The sequence below is a fragment of the Falco biarmicus genome, chromosome 4, assembly GCF_023638135.1.
Source record: "Falco biarmicus isolate bFalBia1 chromosome 4, bFalBia1.pri, whole genome shotgun sequence".
Taxonomy (NCBI): domain Eukaryota; kingdom Metazoa; phylum Chordata; class Aves; order Falconiformes; family Falconidae; genus Falco; species Falco biarmicus.
This window is the reverse complement of record NC_079291.1, coordinates 98,920,259-98,939,266: the sequence shown is the minus strand read 5'-3', so window position 1 is coordinate 98,939,266 and position 19,008 is coordinate 98,920,259. Positions and strand designations below refer to the sequence as shown.

The window sequence follows — 19,008 nt, the reverse complement described above, 5'->3', positions numbered from 1 at the left end:
TGGCCACAAGCCTGCTTGCTGCTTGCACCGGTGTGGGTAAGAGGGCAGAGGCAGTGCACCTGGGGCACAGCTGTGCTGCTGACAAGTACCCGTGCTGAATATTGTTTTCCCCAGACATATTTTTGGCCAGGGTACATGCCAGGAACTGCTCCCAAAAGCAGCTTGGGTGCGATTGCAGCAGTGTTTGCATGTTCCAGCACTTGTGCAGCCTCTCACCCTGCACCCCAGGGTCCTAGGCAACCCCATGGTGGGTGCTGCAGCAACCCCCATGCTATTTGGGGTGCTCTGAACTGGAAAGCACACTCCAGGGACACCATGTGGTGTCAGTGGTGTGTGGTGGAGGTCCTGGGTGAGATGGTACAAACGGGGTGGATCCTGTGAGGATAAGGGTGCCGCAGCTGCATAGTGCAGCAGTGAGGGATGTACTGTGGCTCCTGTTTTATGCAGGGGTAGCAATGCTAGACCTTGGGTTGAGCCTCAGCTCACCCATCTCCCCTGTGGTCTGTGCCTTGTACAGGGTGGTTAGGATGAGCCAGGAATGGCTGAAAACTCAGTTCTACCTGATCCAGCCTCTGGTGCCTCTTTAATAGCTCTTTTTCAAAAGGAGACTGCAATTTCTTTGCCTCTTCCTCTTCCTTCTTCTGCCTGATGAGCTGGTTTCGCCGTCGGTGCTCGAGCACCCGCTGCAGCTCTGGCTTGCTCTCCATGCCCAAACCTCTGTGGATAAAAAGCAGATAAATCAGGGCCAGAGCGCCTACCCGCTGGGGTGTAATCACTGGCAGCCCAGCAACCCCAAAACTCTTCTCGGTCCTAAATGGAAGCGTGGGAGACCTGGTCCACAAAGCAATCCTGGTCCACAAGTCCATCCACACAGTTTTGAGGGTGTTGTGCTGCTGGGAGGGTGCCTGGGGTGGGCACAGTGTCTGCTGCTCGTGTGTGGGGCTTGTGGTGCTGGGGGGTTTGCCCATCCCATTGCATTGAAGCGCTACAGCTTTCTGGGACGGGTGTGGAAGTGGGACCGTCCTTTGGCTCCTGCTGTCAGTTTGAATGATGTCGGTGATGGATTCAGCTGCGTTGAGGGCATTTTAAATCATGCCTATTTTTTTTCCACCAGCAGGGGTAGTCATTGATCTGCAGTAATTGTCCTGGCAGTTCCTCTCCTCCCAGTTGCATCCCAGCTTTGCTACACAGCTGAGGGCTAGCGGCCCCCCTGTTGACACGGAGGGTTTGGGTCAAGGGGCCAAAACGAAATGTCCTTTTCCCCTGGAAGCCGAGTGTTTGTGTTGTGGATGGCACAGGTGCCTGGCTCTCCGCCAGCCACCCGAAGCATCTCAGATGAAGCGGGACTGCTCCGAGCCCTGTTCTGTCAGGGAAAAGATCCATGTCTGATCACGGGAAAAGAGGCATGGCAAGGACAAGCAGCCAAGGCATAATTACGTGGTGTAAAGATGAAAGAAGTTCTCCAAACAAATTCCAGAAACCTAACACTTTGAATATTGACATGCCTGAATTTGGACACTAAGATTTACCTCCTGCAGGTGACCCCGGCCACCTTCCCACCAGCCTCTGCCCCGCTGGGAGCTTGGGAGTAGGTATGGATGAGTGGGGATATGGGTGAATGTGGAACACGTCCCGATGTGCTCCTGTGTGGTTGTGGGAGGCTTCCTGCCCTTCTAGGGTAGTGGTTTGACCAACTCATCTCTTCCGTGCCAAAAGGAATCTGCCTTCGTAAAATCCATCAGCTTCCTGGCTTAAATCACTAAAAGCAGTGACTCTGCCCCACCAAGCCCTAGCCAGAGAGGCAAAACCTGAAGCTGCTGGGTGACTTTCTTTTTTTGCTGAATTCAGGGAAAACTGTATTGCAACTACACAGAGCTTCGTGTCGCTGAAGAACAGGTAGTTAGGAAGTGGCCAAGACTGCATTTATGCAGGCTATCTTCTGCAAGAGCAGCTGGAGTGTAAGTAATCTTGCAAGAAAAGACAGGACTAGAAGTAGTTGACTGAAGCTGTATTTTTGAGGAGAAGGAGTTGAAGACCTCATAGCTGTCACACATGGGGAAGGAGTGGGGCCTCACCACTTTCATGGGCTGGGTTTAACAGTTGCTTAAATCAACACGCTCAGAGTATTTACAAGTCCTGTTGTAATGTGTGGGGTGTTTGGTGTTCCTGTGGGTGGAGGTCTGTTTTGAGACAAGGAGGGGACCTCCCCATGTCTGTGCTGAGGGCTTGCCCAGGGCACAGGGGGTCGGGGTGCACTATTAATGCAGAGCTCCTCAGCACCGGGAGGTTTCTGTTGACCAAACACTTGTTGGACTCTGCTAAGGCTGTTTGAAAGCAGAGACCTCAGACCCTATGGACTACAGAGCTTTCTTGGCAAAGTGGCAGGTGCTGAGGTGGTATCTCACATCATGGGAAACTGAACTGGCAGGCAGCGGGAGAGGAGAGGGAGAATGGGAGGGAGAGGGAGATGCTCTCCAGATGCAGCAAACATTTGCACTGTCACAACATGGCTTGGGGACCAGTGCTTGCATCCTTCCAGTGGCATGTTTAACAGTGTTTCTTATTGTAATTTCTTTTCTTGCTTTATGACAGGACAAAGTTCACGGCAACGTCAGTGAGGGTAGCTGTAGCCTTTGCCCCAGAGCTTTCATGATGGTTTTTCAAGGCAGGAAGAACTTGGATGCTGCAGAAATGCTTTTCCCAGTGCTTGAGAGAAGGCAAATCTGCCTTGGCTTGCTGGAGACACAGCCTGCAATGTTGCTGTGGATTATTTGTTACCACTCTTTGATTTAATCAGCCTGTGTTGTTAGTACCCGGAGGTGTTGACTAAGATAAGGGTTTTGTTGCACAAGCTGCTAATTTGAGTTGCTTCTCCTTGCTGCTTGGAAAAACCAACAGCAAAGCAGAAACAGGAGCAAGTCATAGATGCTTCTCACTCCCCTTCTCCCCTCTCTACCTCTACTGTAACGTGTAGCAGGAGGCAAAAGTGGTGGATTTGAGAGTGGCAAGAAACCAGCAACCATGGATTATTGTTTGCAGTAGGGTTTGTTTCATGTGTTTGCTGAAAAATATTGAGGAGGCTAGAGCCAAAGTAGGTTTACACTGCTGGGTGAGATGTACAGGACTATAAGGAGAGGCATCAGGAGATACAGGATGGCTGCAGCGAAGCTGCCTCCTGCCAGTATCTCACGGCACAGGTGGATATAACATGGTGGCAGGCACAGAACTGGAATACAAAGTGGTGACACTCTTTTTGTTCGCCAGTTTGAAGTTCAGCTCAGTCTGGTGCCGTGGGGTCTGTATCCCATCTGCTACCATCCATCTCTGCTACCTCTGTCGCAGGGATTTCTTGATTCTTGGTTTCATCATGGTGAGATTGGAATAAAGTCCTGTGAGATCAAAGCCGGTGCTGGTAGGTGAGCCTTTAAATTGAGCAGTATCAGTAGGCAGGATATGGTCACTCTCAAACCAGAGAGATTAAAAAAATCTGGCTGCTATAGTTACTTCTGCCTTGATGCTCGAAAACAGCCTGGATCTGATCCCTGTAATTCCTCGTGATTCTGCGAAAATCAAATCAAACCCAAGCCCAGCCAGTGCCAGTATTGATTAATGCTCCCTGCTGGCAGGCTTGATTGTTTGCCGAATTAATATGTGTCTGATTCTCTTGATGACTGTGGTCCTTTTGAACAGGGCTGTGCTCCTTTTAATTAGACAGCCAAAGTGCTATCGTGTCAGAATATTTCAGGGTGTTCAGAAAATGTCAGTGTAAAGCCATCAGATTTCTTGCTGTGCTTAAAAGCCTCTGAACTGAGTATGCTTTTATTGCACTCACGCTCAGACAAAGGAATGATGTGGTTATAGGTTCTCAGTCACTGGTGTCGTTTTCCTGATGTTGTATCTGTACCCCCAAAGAGTTATATTGGGGTGATGGGGGAGGAAGTCAGGAATGTGAATTCTAGCCTGTCTTCACCTGCTTAATTCTTAGGGAGACGATGATTAGCCTTCTCCTTGTACAGATGGTGCTTTCCCAGCTTTCAATGGCTCCATCCAGCCTGCACCTCTTACTGCCTCTGGGTTGACCTTAAAGCACACAGGAATGCTGTACATTGCTGGGGACTTGGCAAATCAGTGATGGAGACAGAAAAACCAGGACCAGGGAGAAAACATGTGTAGGACATTATAAAGGGGCTGTAGGGATGCCTTGCATCTTTGGGCGCTTGTAGCTCGAGGTAAGTGGAAATGGCAAGCAGCTCCAAAAAGTGCTAGCCTGATGATGCTCCAGGGTGGCAGAGCAGGGGGCTTTTGGTTCTGCTTTGGTTTTAAAAGAAACTGTCACATCAGAGAAAAGAGGAAAGGGCCACAGCAAGGTTTATGCTGTGTTTGTTAGCAAGTGAAGGGGTTTATCGTGCCCTTCCAACTCACAGGCTATTGCTGGCATATGTGCCCTGGCTGCTGAGCTCAGCACCTCCCGGACTTCTGCAGCAGCAGGCTGCGACCTCCTCTTACCTTTTGTGGTTCATCAGCAGCTCTCTGTGCAGCTCTTGGTGGCTCTTTGAGGCTTTTACAGGATTTAGGAGCTTTTTGGGTTTGATGAGGTCTGGGTTTCCATCTATGTAGTCTGGGTGAGTCAGGATATTCCCACCATCTGGTCGCTCCCTCTGTATTTCAGTGTACATCGATGCTGCAAGGAAAGAGGGGTGTTTGCGTGAGAAGTCTCACCCTGCTGTGGTGTGGGAACTCGCTGGAGCTCTCCTCCCCTGGACAAGGCAGAGGAGAAGAGATGGTGCCTGCCCCAGCTGCTTGACACCCGCGCTGCTGTCTCTGCACACATGCCTCCCTGTGCTGGTGGGGTTTTCAAAAATATCCCTTTGCATTGTTGATGAGACACATATTAATTAGATCATTTAAATTACTTGCCAGCTGCTCGTTTCAGTGGCTGCAGCATTTAGTGCCAAGGATTAATTAATGCAAGACAGGTCTAACTAAAACTGGAAACAGCTGTGGATGTGGACTGTGCTGAGTGGCTGCTTTGGCCGTCCTGGCTGAAGCCGTTGGTCCCTGAGCACGAGGGGATGCTGTGGGCTTTGAGGGGCTTCCAAAACACAGGCCTGGGGAAGGGATGCTGTATCTGAAACCTCTTGTCAAGGAAACGTTTTGCTGATATCCTGCTGGCCTAACAATTGGGATCGAGCCCAATGCCAAGAAAAGCATAATTCGCCCATGCAGTATGTGGTCGTGCTGTAATAATTTGTATGTTCTGGATGCAAGAACAAGAGCCCACTCTTTTGGAAGTGATGACAGCTTGGATTTCAGGCAAACCACAGGGCATGGTCGCTGTTGGTATTTTTCTAGTGCTCTACATTTCCCCTTTACAAAAAACCCTATACGAAGTGTGTGCAAAGCACAAGTTACAGACAAACAGCCCGCAGCGGGCTGTGTCTTTAAATGCGGAGCACAGTGGGGCTGCCTGCAATTATTCAGTGTACGGTCTAATCAGGGGCTCAGAAAGAGCAATTTATTCCTGACTATTCACTTGAACAATTTGGAAGTTTACCAGTAAGAACAAAAAGTCCCAGGAAAAGGGTGTAGGCAGCTCCGTGCCTCTAAGTATCTTGTTATTACAGTATTTTTGGGGGCCTAGTGTGAAGTTAGATGGGTTGGTGGAGCAGCAAGGAAAACAGTTGTTCAGTAATGTTGTCTCTCTCTCTTTTTGCAATCTTGTGTGTAAAAGGAATAAAACCCTTTTAAAAGAGAAATCAATAAAAAAAGGCAAGGGAAAGCAAGCTAGGTCATTCTTTCATAGTAAGTACTTATCAAATGTGGAGTGGATTGCAATCAAACAGAATTGTGTAAGGAATAATACTGCTGAAGAAATGATTCAATATCAAACAACTTCTCATTGAATGTTAATGTGGCCCGTGCTCTACTGCTTTGGGAACAAAGAAAAACAAATCAGCGCCCATTACATGAGTGTAATTGGGGTGAATAGTTTGGTACATATTTAAAGGGCACTTGGAAGCTGGAACCAGTGATTTCTTGTATCAAATTATTTTCCACTAGGATCATACATCACTGCTGGCAGAAGGGAAGGTGGTGTGGTTTGCTGTTTGGTGGCAAGTGCCAGGCTGATTCAAACCCCTCAGGGGCTGGACTCCGCAGGCTGAAGCTGGGGGCTCAGCGTTGCCTTCCAGAGAGATGCAGGGACTGAAGAACAGCCAAGGGTTAAGGCAGCACAATTTCATGGCTAATTTCTGTTAGATGACAGCCAGGTTTCGAACAGTGAGAAAACTTGCCAGGTTTTCAGTGGGGTAAAATTGCTTTGGTTTTTTCTTCTTCTACTTCTTCCCTTTTTTGGTCTTTTTTTCACAGAGGAGGCAGACAAAAGACAAGGAAGGAAGGTAGATAAGCAAAGGTTTGTTTTGGCATGAATGAAATGGATGAGCTCCCATTTCAAAAGGCAAAGCAAAGTCTTCATTTTTCAAGCAAAAAAGTCTCTCCATGGAGTAACCTAAATAAAACGCTGGTGTTTTTAATGGAGACACCATTTTTGGATAGCTATACTAATACACTAGCCTCAGTGTCACTGTGTCGTCCTGTCACCCTTTCCCTGCTGTTCCTGTGCTGTCATGTAGACCAGAGCCGCTCCCAGTGACAGAGATGCCCACACCTGCTTGTGTGCTGGGCACAGCAGGAGAAGGGCTGGGGCATACTGATCTTGGATTTGTTCATCTTAAATCTACCTGTTGTGCTCTGCTAGGGGATAATGCAGTGAGCAGTGAGCATGGAAGGATTATGTGGCCAACCAAGCCTGAAGGACCAACCTGGATGCCAGAAATGGCCGTAACTCTAGTGACTTTCATGGTTTTTTTCTATATGAAGTAGCTCTCAGGCCTTGCTGCTAAGCTGAACTAGCTCTTGGGGTACTGGTGCAGCACTGTTACTTATAAAGTACTTTTTTTTTCCTCGTGAGTCTGTGATGTATGGGTTTCCTTTTGCAGCTCTGGAATGGGAGTCTCTTCTTCCCTACCTCCAAGACCTAGATCCCGGGAGATTTTCTGGGGGCAGTCTGTCCCCATGTCCACATAGGGCTAACGCCCAGTAGCGTACAAGGCTATTGCACAGTGTCACCCAGCCCTTCAGTTTGGTCTTGTGGTGTTTCCACCCTACAGATGCCCAGGATGGTTGGGAAGGGCCCCCACCCCCCACCTTGGGGGACCCTCTGCTTATGCAGCATTTTGGGGGAGCACCGCAGCGAGCCTGGAGGTTTTGAATTGGCTGATATAGTTATTTCCAGACTGCAGCCATCAAACACTGCATAGCTGAGGCTTGCAAAGAAGCAGCGATTTAGTAACCTATTTACTGAAGGCAGATGGGGAACTTTTCCCTGAAACTAGTAGAAATGAAGAAAATACTGGGAAGGAAGGAGTGGGAGGAACTGAAAGTGACTGGAAGCTTTTCTGGCCAGGGGGCTATTAAATCAGCATGCAGAAGTCCTCATAACGAGTGCAATTTGACTGAACAACATTGCGGGGGCCAGGACACGGCAGGTAGATCTGAGCTTGGTTTTCGCTGCACTAGATGTGCCTAGTGGTGTGCAGACACTGACCCCGAGGGTTTGGCTTCCAGTGGGTGTCTGAACTGCTGCCCCAGGGACAAAATCAAAGCCCTGACCTTGTCCCTGACTGGGACTGGAAGGAGGCTTGAACCTCACTGCGTGAACAGCACTTTAAACCTTCAGAAGACCTTGGCCTGGAACAAGTCAAGGAATGCCTTCATTTGCATTGAGCAGAAAAAGAAAAATGAGAGCATAAAAATATTGGTGCACCTGAAACAGAGCTTGGGGTTATGCTGGGAGTAAGGACGGGGCATCCTTTCTCCTGCAGGTTGGCAGATAGGGACCCAGTGCAAAATGTTTCTCATGGAGTAGATTGATCGTCTTCAAGACCTGATGTAATTCATGCCCGTGTAAGGGGAGACTGACTGCTATCAGGCTGCTTTTTGCCATTATTTATAGTGCTGGAGGTATAAATCAAGCCAGGTCTCTGCAGCGGATTTACAGCAGGACGTCTGTTTTTGCATGATTCAGCCATAGATCAATGAACAAGGCTCTGCTCTGACACCTCCTTGGCCACCACCATAAATCAGCAAAAGGTGCTAGACATTTTTATATTGTTCTTGGCAAGATATAAACAAAAAAATACATGTTCATTTTAATACCCTCTGCTGTGCTCAGAAAGACAGTGTGACCTTTTAAATAGGTCTGCTTTGGAGCATTGCTCATAAAAAGCTAGCTGTATTTGCTTCAGCATGCTCAGTTTTTTGCTTGCTTTTAAATATTTTCCCTTTCCTCATTTCTAGAAGCCTGCGGCTTTCTAGGAAAGGTACATTTCCAAGTGACTTTTCTGTAAGTAAAAAGCAAGAGTGCCTGGGTGTGGAGGCCAGGGCCACTGGCAGATACCTGGACTTCACACATGGCGTTATCTCCTCTCCCAGCCGTAGCTGTGAAATGAACTCCCAGTTTTCTAGGAGACTCCACAGGCAATATTCAGCATCTTTGAGATGGCCCAGAGACCAGCCACCCTCCTGCCCCAGGGTGTGGGACTGACTGGAGGAGAAAAATGACATTTTAGTATCTTGGTCTGTTCTGACCTAAATCAAAGCCCAAATGCCTGCTCTTACTGCCTAGAAATGCTTATAAATCCCCCAGTTCCTGGGACATTTGCGATAAAATCACCAGTATGCAATCCTGGGGCAAACTGTTTCCAGTTCTGATTATGCTCAGTCCAAATCTTTTGGGAAACGGGGAATCAGGCAGTTTTGGTGCAACGTTTAACACCTTTGAAAACCTGAATGTTGCACAAAATAAATGAAATCCATCCTACTAGAAGTGTAAAATGCGGTGTGCTGCTTGGGGTGCTGAGTGGCTTTTGTGCAGCCCAGGGTGAGGAGAAAGGTTTTAGCCTGATCCTGGAGAGGAGGAGCAGGAGGACTGGCTCATGCCCAGGGACAGGCGTGGGACACAGGGGCTCGGCTCTGGCCCGAGCTGAGCTATTCTTCCTTTTGCCCTTCACAGAGCATTTATTTAGGATTAAGCGGCTTGTCTCTCAGCGGTGGGTTGCCCTGTGAGCCCCTCGGGACCGCGTGCCGTGTGTTGCTCCCTGCGCTGCCGCTGGCAGCCTGCTTCACCGTCCTGTCGGGATGGAAATAATCCCCAGGAATGTTAAGGGGATTAACGGCCCTGGAAAGGGCAGGTAACCCGAGGGGTGCAGCTCTGCTTGTGGCTGCCTGCATGGCTCCAGCCATTCTTCGCAAGGGGAAAACCAAGAGAAATTGAAAAGAAAATTATGTGTAGCTACTGGGTATAGAAAGCTGTAGGGTGGAGGTCTGGGCACCTCCCCAGCACCTCTCGATTTGCAACTGTATAGGAGAGAACGGAGGGTGCAGCAGGACACCAGCTGCTTTTTGCAGGTTTTCACATGAAATGCCTCCTTCCCCTTGGCTTTTGTTTTGCCAAGCTCTCCTCGCCATCCTGCCCCTCTGCGACCTGCTCACCCTTCCCCTGTGCATCCCTCAGCCCTTTTCCGTGCCACCTGCAAACTGAGTTTCTCGTCCTTCAGTGCTGTCAGCAGCTCCGCTCTGCAACATGCCCTGTCCCCTGCAATGATGCCCTGTTGGTTCTCAGCATCCTGAACTCACCAAGCTGTCAATGCTCTCCTCTGCAACACAGCTCAGTGTTTAGCTTTAGCTGAAATCTATCGAGCAAATGTAGTTCGCAGTCTTTTATTTCTGCTGTCTGTGTCATTTGAGAGCTGATTTTCCAACTAGAGCGTCTCAGGAGAGTTTTGTCAATAGGGGCAGATGATGACCAAACTGCTTTTGTTAAAGATACTGTGTGGGCATCCCTTTCTGGGCAGAGAACGGGCCTCTGCGAAATGCCATCCACATAAAAACAGGCAGAAGGCATTATTCTGGGAATGGGATCCAAGCTCAGGGGATATTGCTATTTGTAATTCTGTGAAACGCTATTACTTGGTGGAACGGATGAGACTGGGCAAAAACCTGAGGACTCCCAGGGTCAGAGCCCTGGATCTGGGTTTGTAAAAACTGCTGACCCAAGGGACCGTTTCCTGGGCAGAAATGATCACTTAAAACTGTGGCTACAGGGGAGAACAACTGGTTTTCTGGATGCCTGGGATCTGTTCATGGATGCAGCTTTTTAGAAGAACTGACAGATTAACGAAGGGCTGCTGAAAGAAGCTGGTCATACATATCCTGCGAGTAAGGTGACTGCAAAATCAACACACCCAGGATGGTTTGGCAAGTAACCTGGCACCTGGGAAATGATGTGGGTTTCTGACGCATTTCACTGCAAACATGAAGGGGAACCTTCCCTTTTCTGGGCTGTGGCCCCCGATGGCATCTGCTCCCCAGGATGAGGGTACCATCCCTCACACCCCTCTTGGGAAGACTGAGATGAGCGGGCATGTCCTCACCCCCTGCAATGGCGGGCAATGCAGGTGGAGGTGCACAGGCACTTGACACTAGCCTCAGTTCCTTTCAAGCACTGGTACACGTACAATTCTACCTATTAACCAGAAGTCCACATTATTTTTTTTTTTTTCATTTTAGAGCATGAATGTTCAGTCAATGCACTTCCATTGTCTGAAGTGGAGCTGGAGTTTGGCCCTACAGATTTTCCTGTGAGTGTAACGGCAGAAAAGATCATGCTGTATCTTAAGTCCTACAAAGAATGAAGCTGAAAGTTTCTCTTTCATTTTGGATTCTTGAATTGATGGCATTTGCTAATTTGCATGGTTTTCCTAACATTAATTAATTGTATTTTAGAAACACAGTATAGCTGGGGCTCATGGCATCATGGGGCAGGGACACAACCGTGTGTCGGTCTCTGTGTGCCCCAAAGCTTTGTGTGGTGAGAGCAGCTTTTGGGCGTGCAGATGAGTTGCCGAGGATCTGCTGCCGGTAGGACAAGCATGTTGACAAGCTGGGCACTTGCCTTTGGAAGCCACTTTCTGCATGGGCAGTGGGTTCAGGGCAGAGCGAGGCACCCAGATACCAGCTTTACTGAGCCAGGTGTGGGTGCTGCCTGATGGGGGGGTGCCCAGTGCCTGGAAGCCCTTTGGTGGGTGGGTCCCCACAGCTGAGCCCACAAAACGCACCTTAATGCCCCAAATAATCCATCTGTCGCTTACCCATCGTTAGGCAGCTGAGCCGGGAATGAGATACCTGTCATTCCTTCACATTAGCTTAATGATTGCTGTGGCTCACTGCCCTGGTGAGGGATGATGATGACGTTAATGATGACAATGATGATGATGATAATGATAATAGTAATAACAATAATAATAATGATAATAATAATTATAATGTTGATACGGTGAGTCCAAAGATTGGCAGATGCTAACCGTTACCGTTCGTGGATGAGGTGGTACCAGCTCCCATCCTCACTGTGATTTTCTTCCCCTCTGGTTCCTGCCGTGCCGGCAGCTTGGGAGCATCTCATACCGATGGAGCTGGCACGCTCCACCTTGCTTGTCACCAGGCGACCGTATCACCGATAAATGATACACGTGCTCCGGAAAGGAGGCAAAGAACCTTTGTCTGCTTTTAATCTATAGTTTTAAATAATTAAGCAAGGCTAATTCTGGTATTTATAATGCAATAGGGTGAATGTAACTCGATGTGGCCACCGTGGGAAGCAGCATGCAGCTATCGGGTGGCTGCCTCGGGGCAGCAGGCGCGTATGCCCTGGTCCCCTTGCCTTTGCTCAGCCCTGACGTTCAGGAATAAACCCCACGAGGCTGCAGGGTCAGAACGGGAAAGAAAACTAATAGAAGTGTGTAACAGGGCAGGGGGACACAGTCCTGCAGCTCCCAGCACATCTGCCACGTCACCACCATTTCTGAATCTGCCTCTCTGCTGAACACATTCTGGGGGTAGGGCTGCCCACCAGTACAACCAGTGCTCCCCACCAGTACAGCCAGTGTTCTCCCACCAGTATAGCTAGTCTCCCCAGTCCAGCCTGTGCCCCAGGTCCTGCCCACCCTTGCTGAGCATCGTGGCAGCACTACAGCCCACAGGTCCCGGGTCCCCCCTTTACACCAGCATCGCACCTGCCCAAGGGGGGAACAGAGTGGGCTCTGGGCTCAGCCCAGGCTGCTCTCGTGCCCCCACCTGTGATCACCCCAGGTGTAAAGGACCCCACAGGTCACCACGGTCACCTGCTGAGCTTTGCACTCATGCACATGTATTTAAAAGAGAGAAATCCCGGCAAGTTTGGGACTAGTTGAGCTGTCTGGGTGCGTAGAAGTTCCTGGTTCCCTGTTTTGTGTTGGCTAATGTCAGAAATGTTTGTACAGTCAGGCAGCAACAAGCTCCCCTCTGCCCACAGGCAGGATTGGGTGTGCTGGTTAATAATTTCATTTAACTACCTTGGACTGTGATAAACACAGATAACAAGGCTGGGATCCCACTCTGTTAGCAATCACCAAGGGACGTCAGCCTGGTGCCTTTGCAAGCGGCATGTGGAGCGGCTTGTTTAGTTTTGTTAAGCAGTGACAGATGCTTAACAGTCTTTCTTGATAATCGCAAACTTACTTTTAATATCTCATCAAATATTTGCTCTGTGCATTTGCCTGCCTATGATACCGATGCACATCAATCATTAATGAATGTTTTAAGGTAGCTCAAAGGTATTTTGTTGAATACAGAGAAAATCCTTCCACGCTGATTTGTGGGGATAGTATTAGCAAGTACCCCTTGTCCAGCCCCATGCCGCTCCAAGAAGGTTTGAATCACAGCATAGGTTTGCTCTGGGAATTTCTTGTGGGATACAGGTCTGTTTTGAAAGGCAGAAGCAGAAGGGCAGCTCCTCAACCAGCGACCAAAGTATTACAGCAAACATGATATCTCAAAATTGTAAACAGGGTCCGAAGTCACCTGTGCCTAAACACGTATGCAGTGCAGACGCATCCCGGGGGGCTCAGCAGCCCGTCCCGGCAGCGGGGAGCTGGCAGAGGAGCAGGGACCCCCCGGGGCAGCTCAGGGGGCCCTGGGCTTACCTGATTTCCTCAGCGTGGCCCTGGGGAGCCCAGGGGGCAGGTGTTGCCCCGTGTCCCACGACATGGGGCTGCAGGGGCTGAAGTTGCTGCTTCTGCCCGGCTGTGCTCGCGCCTGTGTGACTTTTGGCCGGGTCCGACGAAGCTGCCTGGCTCCTGCCAGGTCTCTTCGGTGGGAGCAGGGATGGAGGGTCACGTGGAGGTGGCTGCTGCACCGGCTCCCTCCCCGCTGCTCTCACCACCCCACAGGGACCCCACTGGGGGCTGCAGCTCAGCCGGCAGCAGCCGGTGGCCTTCGCTGCTCCTCAGTGCTGGTCCCAAAGGTCTCTCTGCCACCCTGAAAACTTGCTCCCTTTGCTCTTCATTGCCGGATGATGTTTTCCCAGGATGGATGAACAAGCTAATAGTTTTTTCCCCCCAAAGCAAACAGCTCCATGCATGCCCAGGCACCTGAGCAGCCTGCTCAGCATAGCTGCTGCTGCTGGCAGAGAGGTCGCATCCCTGCTCCACCGAGGACGATTTCTCTTAAGTGTGCCTTAACCACGCTCCCAGAGAAATCAGATCGCCCCAGAGGAAGCCGCACGCCCACTCTCTTTAGCAACCACTGCAACAGCCAAGCCCGGCACCAGGGCAACCGCTCGAGTTATCGTGATTATTCCCTGGCGTGTTGCAACACCCTGTCATCTACCAACTGCTGCATGGTCCAGGGGGAGCAGCTGCTGCACCCTGCGGGTGAGGGCTGCGGGAGGGAAAAGCAGCCCCTGCATGGGGGCCACAGGCATCCTGGTGGCGCTGGGGCTGTGTGGTGCCACTGCATTGCTGCCCCAGGCTCCTGCTGCCCCAAGTCATCCTGCTTAGATGCATCCCCTGCCTGGATTGGGTCCCTCATCCCCATCCTTGCTGTGGCTGGAAGTACCATGTTGGCTGTCCCTGAATTGCCATGGCCTGGGAAACCAGAGGCTGCAAAGCTGGGGGAGAAGAAGGAGTTAGACCACCCCAGCAGCTCCTCTTGGCTCTTAGATGGGTGCTGCCCTCCAGCTCTGGCCAGGTCACCCTGTGCCAGCCTGCAGATGCCCAGGTTCTGGTCCCAGGAGGTGGGCAGGAATGGGGAGAGACCGTTCCCACCCAGAGGAAGGGGATGAGGGAAGCCGGGGGGGCACTGCTGTGGTGCCCAGCCACATTCACACACTGCAGCACCCATGGGGGCACGCACATCACAGCCACCTCCTGGCCTGACACTCCTGACTCCGTGAAGGATGGGAGAAAGAAGGGAGGCTGCCATGGGCAAGGAGGTGCTTATTCACTTATCTTCACCTCTCCACATTTTGCTCCTCTCCACATCCCAGCATTCACCCCAGGTGTGTTTTCAAGCCAAGGGCTCAGCAGTGCTGGGTGTGACAGAAGCCCCAGCCCTTCCCAGCTCGCCTGGCGAAGCCCACCATGGGGCACTGGCACTCACCCGAGCTGCTGCCTCCCGGCTTCCTGCTTCCACTCGGATACTTGGGCTGCAGGGAATATTCTTTCTGGAAGAAAAGACAAGAAAGAAGTGGGAAAAGACTGTGCAGGTATTGCTCTGTTACAGGAGATGAAATGTAGGAGGAGTTGCCAGTCATTTGCTACTAGACACTTTAAAAAAATTTACTATTTTTTTTTTTAACCTCCTGACCAGGAGCTATTAAATTTAATTGATGTGGAGCATCAGATACAGGAGATGAGAGGCAGGCTGGTCCACATTCCCCTGTGTGTGGCGTGTGCCTACATGTGCTTGTGTGAGTGCGGTCAGCCCGAGCTGACCAGCCTTGGGTCAGACGTGGGCAGGGTTTTGAAGTTCCCACGCAGCTTTTGCCCCTGGACCAAGACTGTGGCGGAGGAGAGGGCTTTAAGTGGGGAGGCTGTGCAGTTTGTCTGCTCAAACTGCAATCTGCCTCACAGCCCACGTGTGCCCCCTGAGCTTTTTGTGGCTGTGCAGATTCCCCTCACGTCACCCATTGCCCTGCAGCCTGACTGCTTACTGCACACTTAAAAAGCCCCACATCTGGCTCAATTTTGAACTGAAAAAGAGATAGCTGTACATCTGTACTACTTTCCTTGAGGTGCCTTTGAATAGGTCTCTGAATTCACTGGTGATGCATCAAAAGGGGAAAACAGCATCAATTTAAACCCTGTTTGAGCTCCCAGGTGAGTGTGGTTATGGCTGGTAGATGCAGGAGTGGGAAGGGGCTGTGATCCATCAACACTTGCTTTTGACTGAGTAAAACAAAATTGGAAAAAGGCCAGTTAAAATTTCTGGACGTATTTCTGTCCAATACACCCTAGTGCCTGACCAGCTGCACATCTGGGCTCCTCTGTGCAGGGAAGGGGGTTTGAGGGGTGCTTGGGACCTCCTGTCTCGAACCAAAAGACTTTTCATGGCAAAGCTGTTTTTCTGGAAGCTCCTTGCACAACATTTCTCTTTGCTACCTAAATTAGTAAGCAATCTCAACCTTTGCTCATGAGTCTTTGGGATTAACAAAAAGCCTTTGTATTCCCCCGGTAGCTCCCTGAAGGTTCCTGTGTGATGGCAGTTGATTGCTGGGTGATAATTTTATCTGGAATGGCTCCTGCTGACAAGGGGTTGCGTCATTCAGTTAAGTGCCCCTGTGTCTCTTACGAAGTGGCTTTGTGTCCCAGAAGGTGGCATGGAGAGCTCATTGCAGCATCACTCCTTGTGTCTCCTGTGCCCCGTGTTGTTGTGAATCTGGTGAGGGTCTTGTTTGGAGGTATCACCCCCAGACAAGACAGCCCAGGAGAGTCCCCATGCCAGCAGCTGGCAGAAGAGCCAGGTGGCTCCGGCATGGTTCTGGCATGGCTCCAGCGTGGTTCCAGCACAGCTCTCCAGCACATGTGGCCACAGAGGGTTCATTTCTTGGGACTTGGACTCTGCCCTGCTGAGGAAGCGATGTGGTTTTTTTTTTTATTCAACGTGCACGTGGAGAGAAAATAATACTGTGCCGAATGTGCACCCAGAGCGTCACTGATGGATGGCCGTATGGTTAATTCATAATGCTGGAAAGAGGAAGATGGCTCTGGGGCAGCCCACAGCTAGTCCTCATTGCTAGGGCTGTACATCAGATTGGCTCGTAGCCGCTGATTTACTTTGCTAGTGATGTTGGCTGCTGGCTGTCATTTTTCTAGGCAATTGCTGTGGCACCAGGAGCTTTCTTGTGTGGACATGTCTCCTGTGTATTAAAAAACTCCAGACATGTCAACTGAGTGCCCAACACAAATACTGGCTTTTCCATGGTTGTGTAATGCAGACAGCTGACATTGCAATGACAGTGAGATAACGCTGCTGCCAAGATGGGCTTGCTGGCCGCAGCGCTGGGGAGCCTTGATGCTGTGAATTACGGAGCAGGCAGCTCTGCCTGGCCCTGCCTGCCTGTATCTTTATTAAATCTCCACTCTCAGCACAGGGTTGGGAGTGCAGCGTCACTGCCAGTCATGTCTGGGCTCCCGATCTACAGACAAAATTCTGTCCTTGCTGAAGTCACCCGGGGCTGGGACTTGAAAGCAGATAACATTTCATTTCCCACGGCAGGGCAGTGATGGAGGCTGGTTAAATATTTCTTCCACTGGGTTAATGCTAGATGTTGGCTGAGGTGCCGCTTGTGGTGGTGGGACCGGCTGGGCAGCTCAGCCCTCCCTCGAACTCTGTGCGCCCCGGCCCCCAGCACAAACTTCGTGCAATCCCATTACAACCTAAGAAGTCGTGCTGGCTGCACTGTGGCAGTGACCTTGGTGGTGGCAAAGCCAAGGGCAGGGGACCTGTAGGCTGGTCAGAGCTCTGCCTGGTCCCTGATACCCCATCACCTCTGTGGCACGGTGTGGCTGGAAACACTCCTGCTAATCTCTGCTTGAGCCGTTAGTGTGTTTGCAGAGCAGGATGGCTTCTTGCACCTCCTCGCTCACAGAGGGTAGTTAATGATTCCCAGATGATAAAGACTTTTGCCTGCTCCCCAGGGGACAGAGCCGACCCAGCTGGGCAGGGGGATGGGTACCACAGGAGTCAGAGGGCTTCATTTGTCACCTTGAGGGCTTGGATGGGGAGGGTGTATTGCAGTAAATGGACAGAAAATGCCTACTGTTTCCCCAAAATTTCTTTTTCCATGTGAAAATCCCTTCTGTGTGCCGTCCAACTGCATCTTGCCAGGGGTAAGAAGTAGTGATAAAATCTGGCATCACATAGTAATACTATGTGCCTCTGCAGGTGAGCAGGACAGACGCGTGTGCCGGGTAGATGAAGGAGAAGCTGCCTCAAGCCCATCTGGTGCTTCCATCAATGGCAGCAGCAACCAGCCTGCAGTGGCCTCGGCCAGGGAATTTCTCCAGCAAGAGAGGGAGGATCCTGGAGACACTGCTGATGGGAGCAGGTACGACTTCCAATCTGCAGGCCAGCTCCTGCATGGGATCCCCAGCCCGCTTTGACCATGTCAGTGAGGACACCTACCACTTGAGCTGGAATTAGCCTGGCTATTAAGTGGGATTAAATGCAACAAAGGAACACAAAGTATAAATAGTAAGTAGTTTCATGCTGTACTTTTACTGTTCTATGTTACTCTCAAACATCCTGGGCATCATTACATCCCAGCAGGACCATTCCTGGCCCTGACTGATGCACAGCAAAGAGCTCCTGCAGCAAATGTCTGCAGGCAGTTTCACAGGTGTAGGCTGCTTTGAACCACCAGCTCTAAGCAGGCATCCTCCTCTATAGCTCCCTGCTCGGGGAGGACAATGCTCCTAGTGCAGCTTAAAGCCAGCCTCCCTGTACAAACCATTAATCAGTGTTGTCTACATGTGGGTGCTTTAATATTTACTTGCAGCAAAATTGATAGCTGGTAATTCTGGACCATGCTTTTGCTTTGATGAAAGTGATTAGGGAAATGAGCCGTCAGCATGGTCAGAGCCTGAGCTATGGAAAGGGTGACGAGGATGGCTTCAGGCAGGTTCAGATCAATACAGGTGCTATTAAGGTGCAGTATCATAGCGTCTGTATTGCACTGTAGCCGAAGTCTGAGCTAATAAATTAAGCAAGCAATTGCTGCAATCAGATCATGGTGATAAAGAGATATTAAAGTGGGCAAAATGCCACCCAGGCTGAGACCTGATATGAACCTCCTCCAGGCTTGGTTTTGTGAGGGAGGCACCCTTAGCAGGGTTGGAAGTTGCCTAACCTAGTTGGGAGTAGATGGGCTCAGAGAAAGGTACTTTGTCCGTAAGGTGCTGCAGCAGCTGCTGACATCGGTGTTCAATGAATGACCACATCCCTTGATTAAAATAGTCTTAATTGCTTAACCCAGAGGTTTTGAAAGAAGTTGCCATGACTTGGAACAAGGCATTGATGGTTGGCAGATTGAAACTGGCGTTTCTGTGTGTGATGAAGCCACAAAATATGCGATCTAGAGGTTAGCCAAACTGTACTCTACCACTGCCTTCAACTAGCCCCAAATACCTCTTGCTGCTCCTGCTGGTGCTCTGTATGGAAATATCTCTTATATGCTCCTGGATGCTGTGATACTGTCTAAGCTATTGCCCAAATCTCCTGTGTTATTGCCCATTCTGGTCTATCTGTGCTCATTTGCTGCAGCTGGAACTGATCCAGAGATCTCAATGAAATCATCCACTGGAAGAAACTTTTGAGGATTAGTAAGACTTTTTCCCCATCTGTGATGTCAATGCACAAAAATCTGTCAGCCTGATTGTTCTGCTGCAAAGTCTTGCCATGTGAGGCGTTGAGGCTTATTTGATTCAGCAAGCTGGCGCACGTGTTTGCCGAGATGATACCATTTTCTTGTTAAGGAGAAACACAGATAAAATCAGCAGCGTGTCCCAGTGCCTAATACCCCTGCTAATTCCCCACTGGCCTTGATGGGAGGAAGTACTGGAGTTTGGATGA

The 19,008-nt window shown here is 50.2% G+C and overlaps 1 protein-coding gene across 2 annotated transcripts in view; it reads right to left on the bottom strand.

Annotated features, from left to right (window-relative positions):
- The window catches only part of FAM107A (family with sequence similarity 107 member A), a 31,229-nt gene that overhangs the window by 3,910 nt on the left and 8,311 nt on the right, over positions 1-19,008 (bottom strand). Inside the window, exons 2-4 of one of the 2 annotated variants that reach the window (XM_056337099.1) lie at positions 14,536-14,599; positions 4,507-4,681; positions 561-717 (exon numbers count right to left, since the gene is read on the bottom strand). In XM_056337099.1, coding sequence (XP_056193074.1) covers positions 561-717; positions 4,507-4,681; positions 14,536-14,599 — 396 coding nt within the window. Of the gene's footprint in view, positions 1-560; positions 718-4,506; positions 4,682-13,079; positions 13,688-14,535; positions 14,600-19,008 lie in introns of those variants that run through there. The other variant, XM_056337100.1, reaches the window with a different exon arrangement.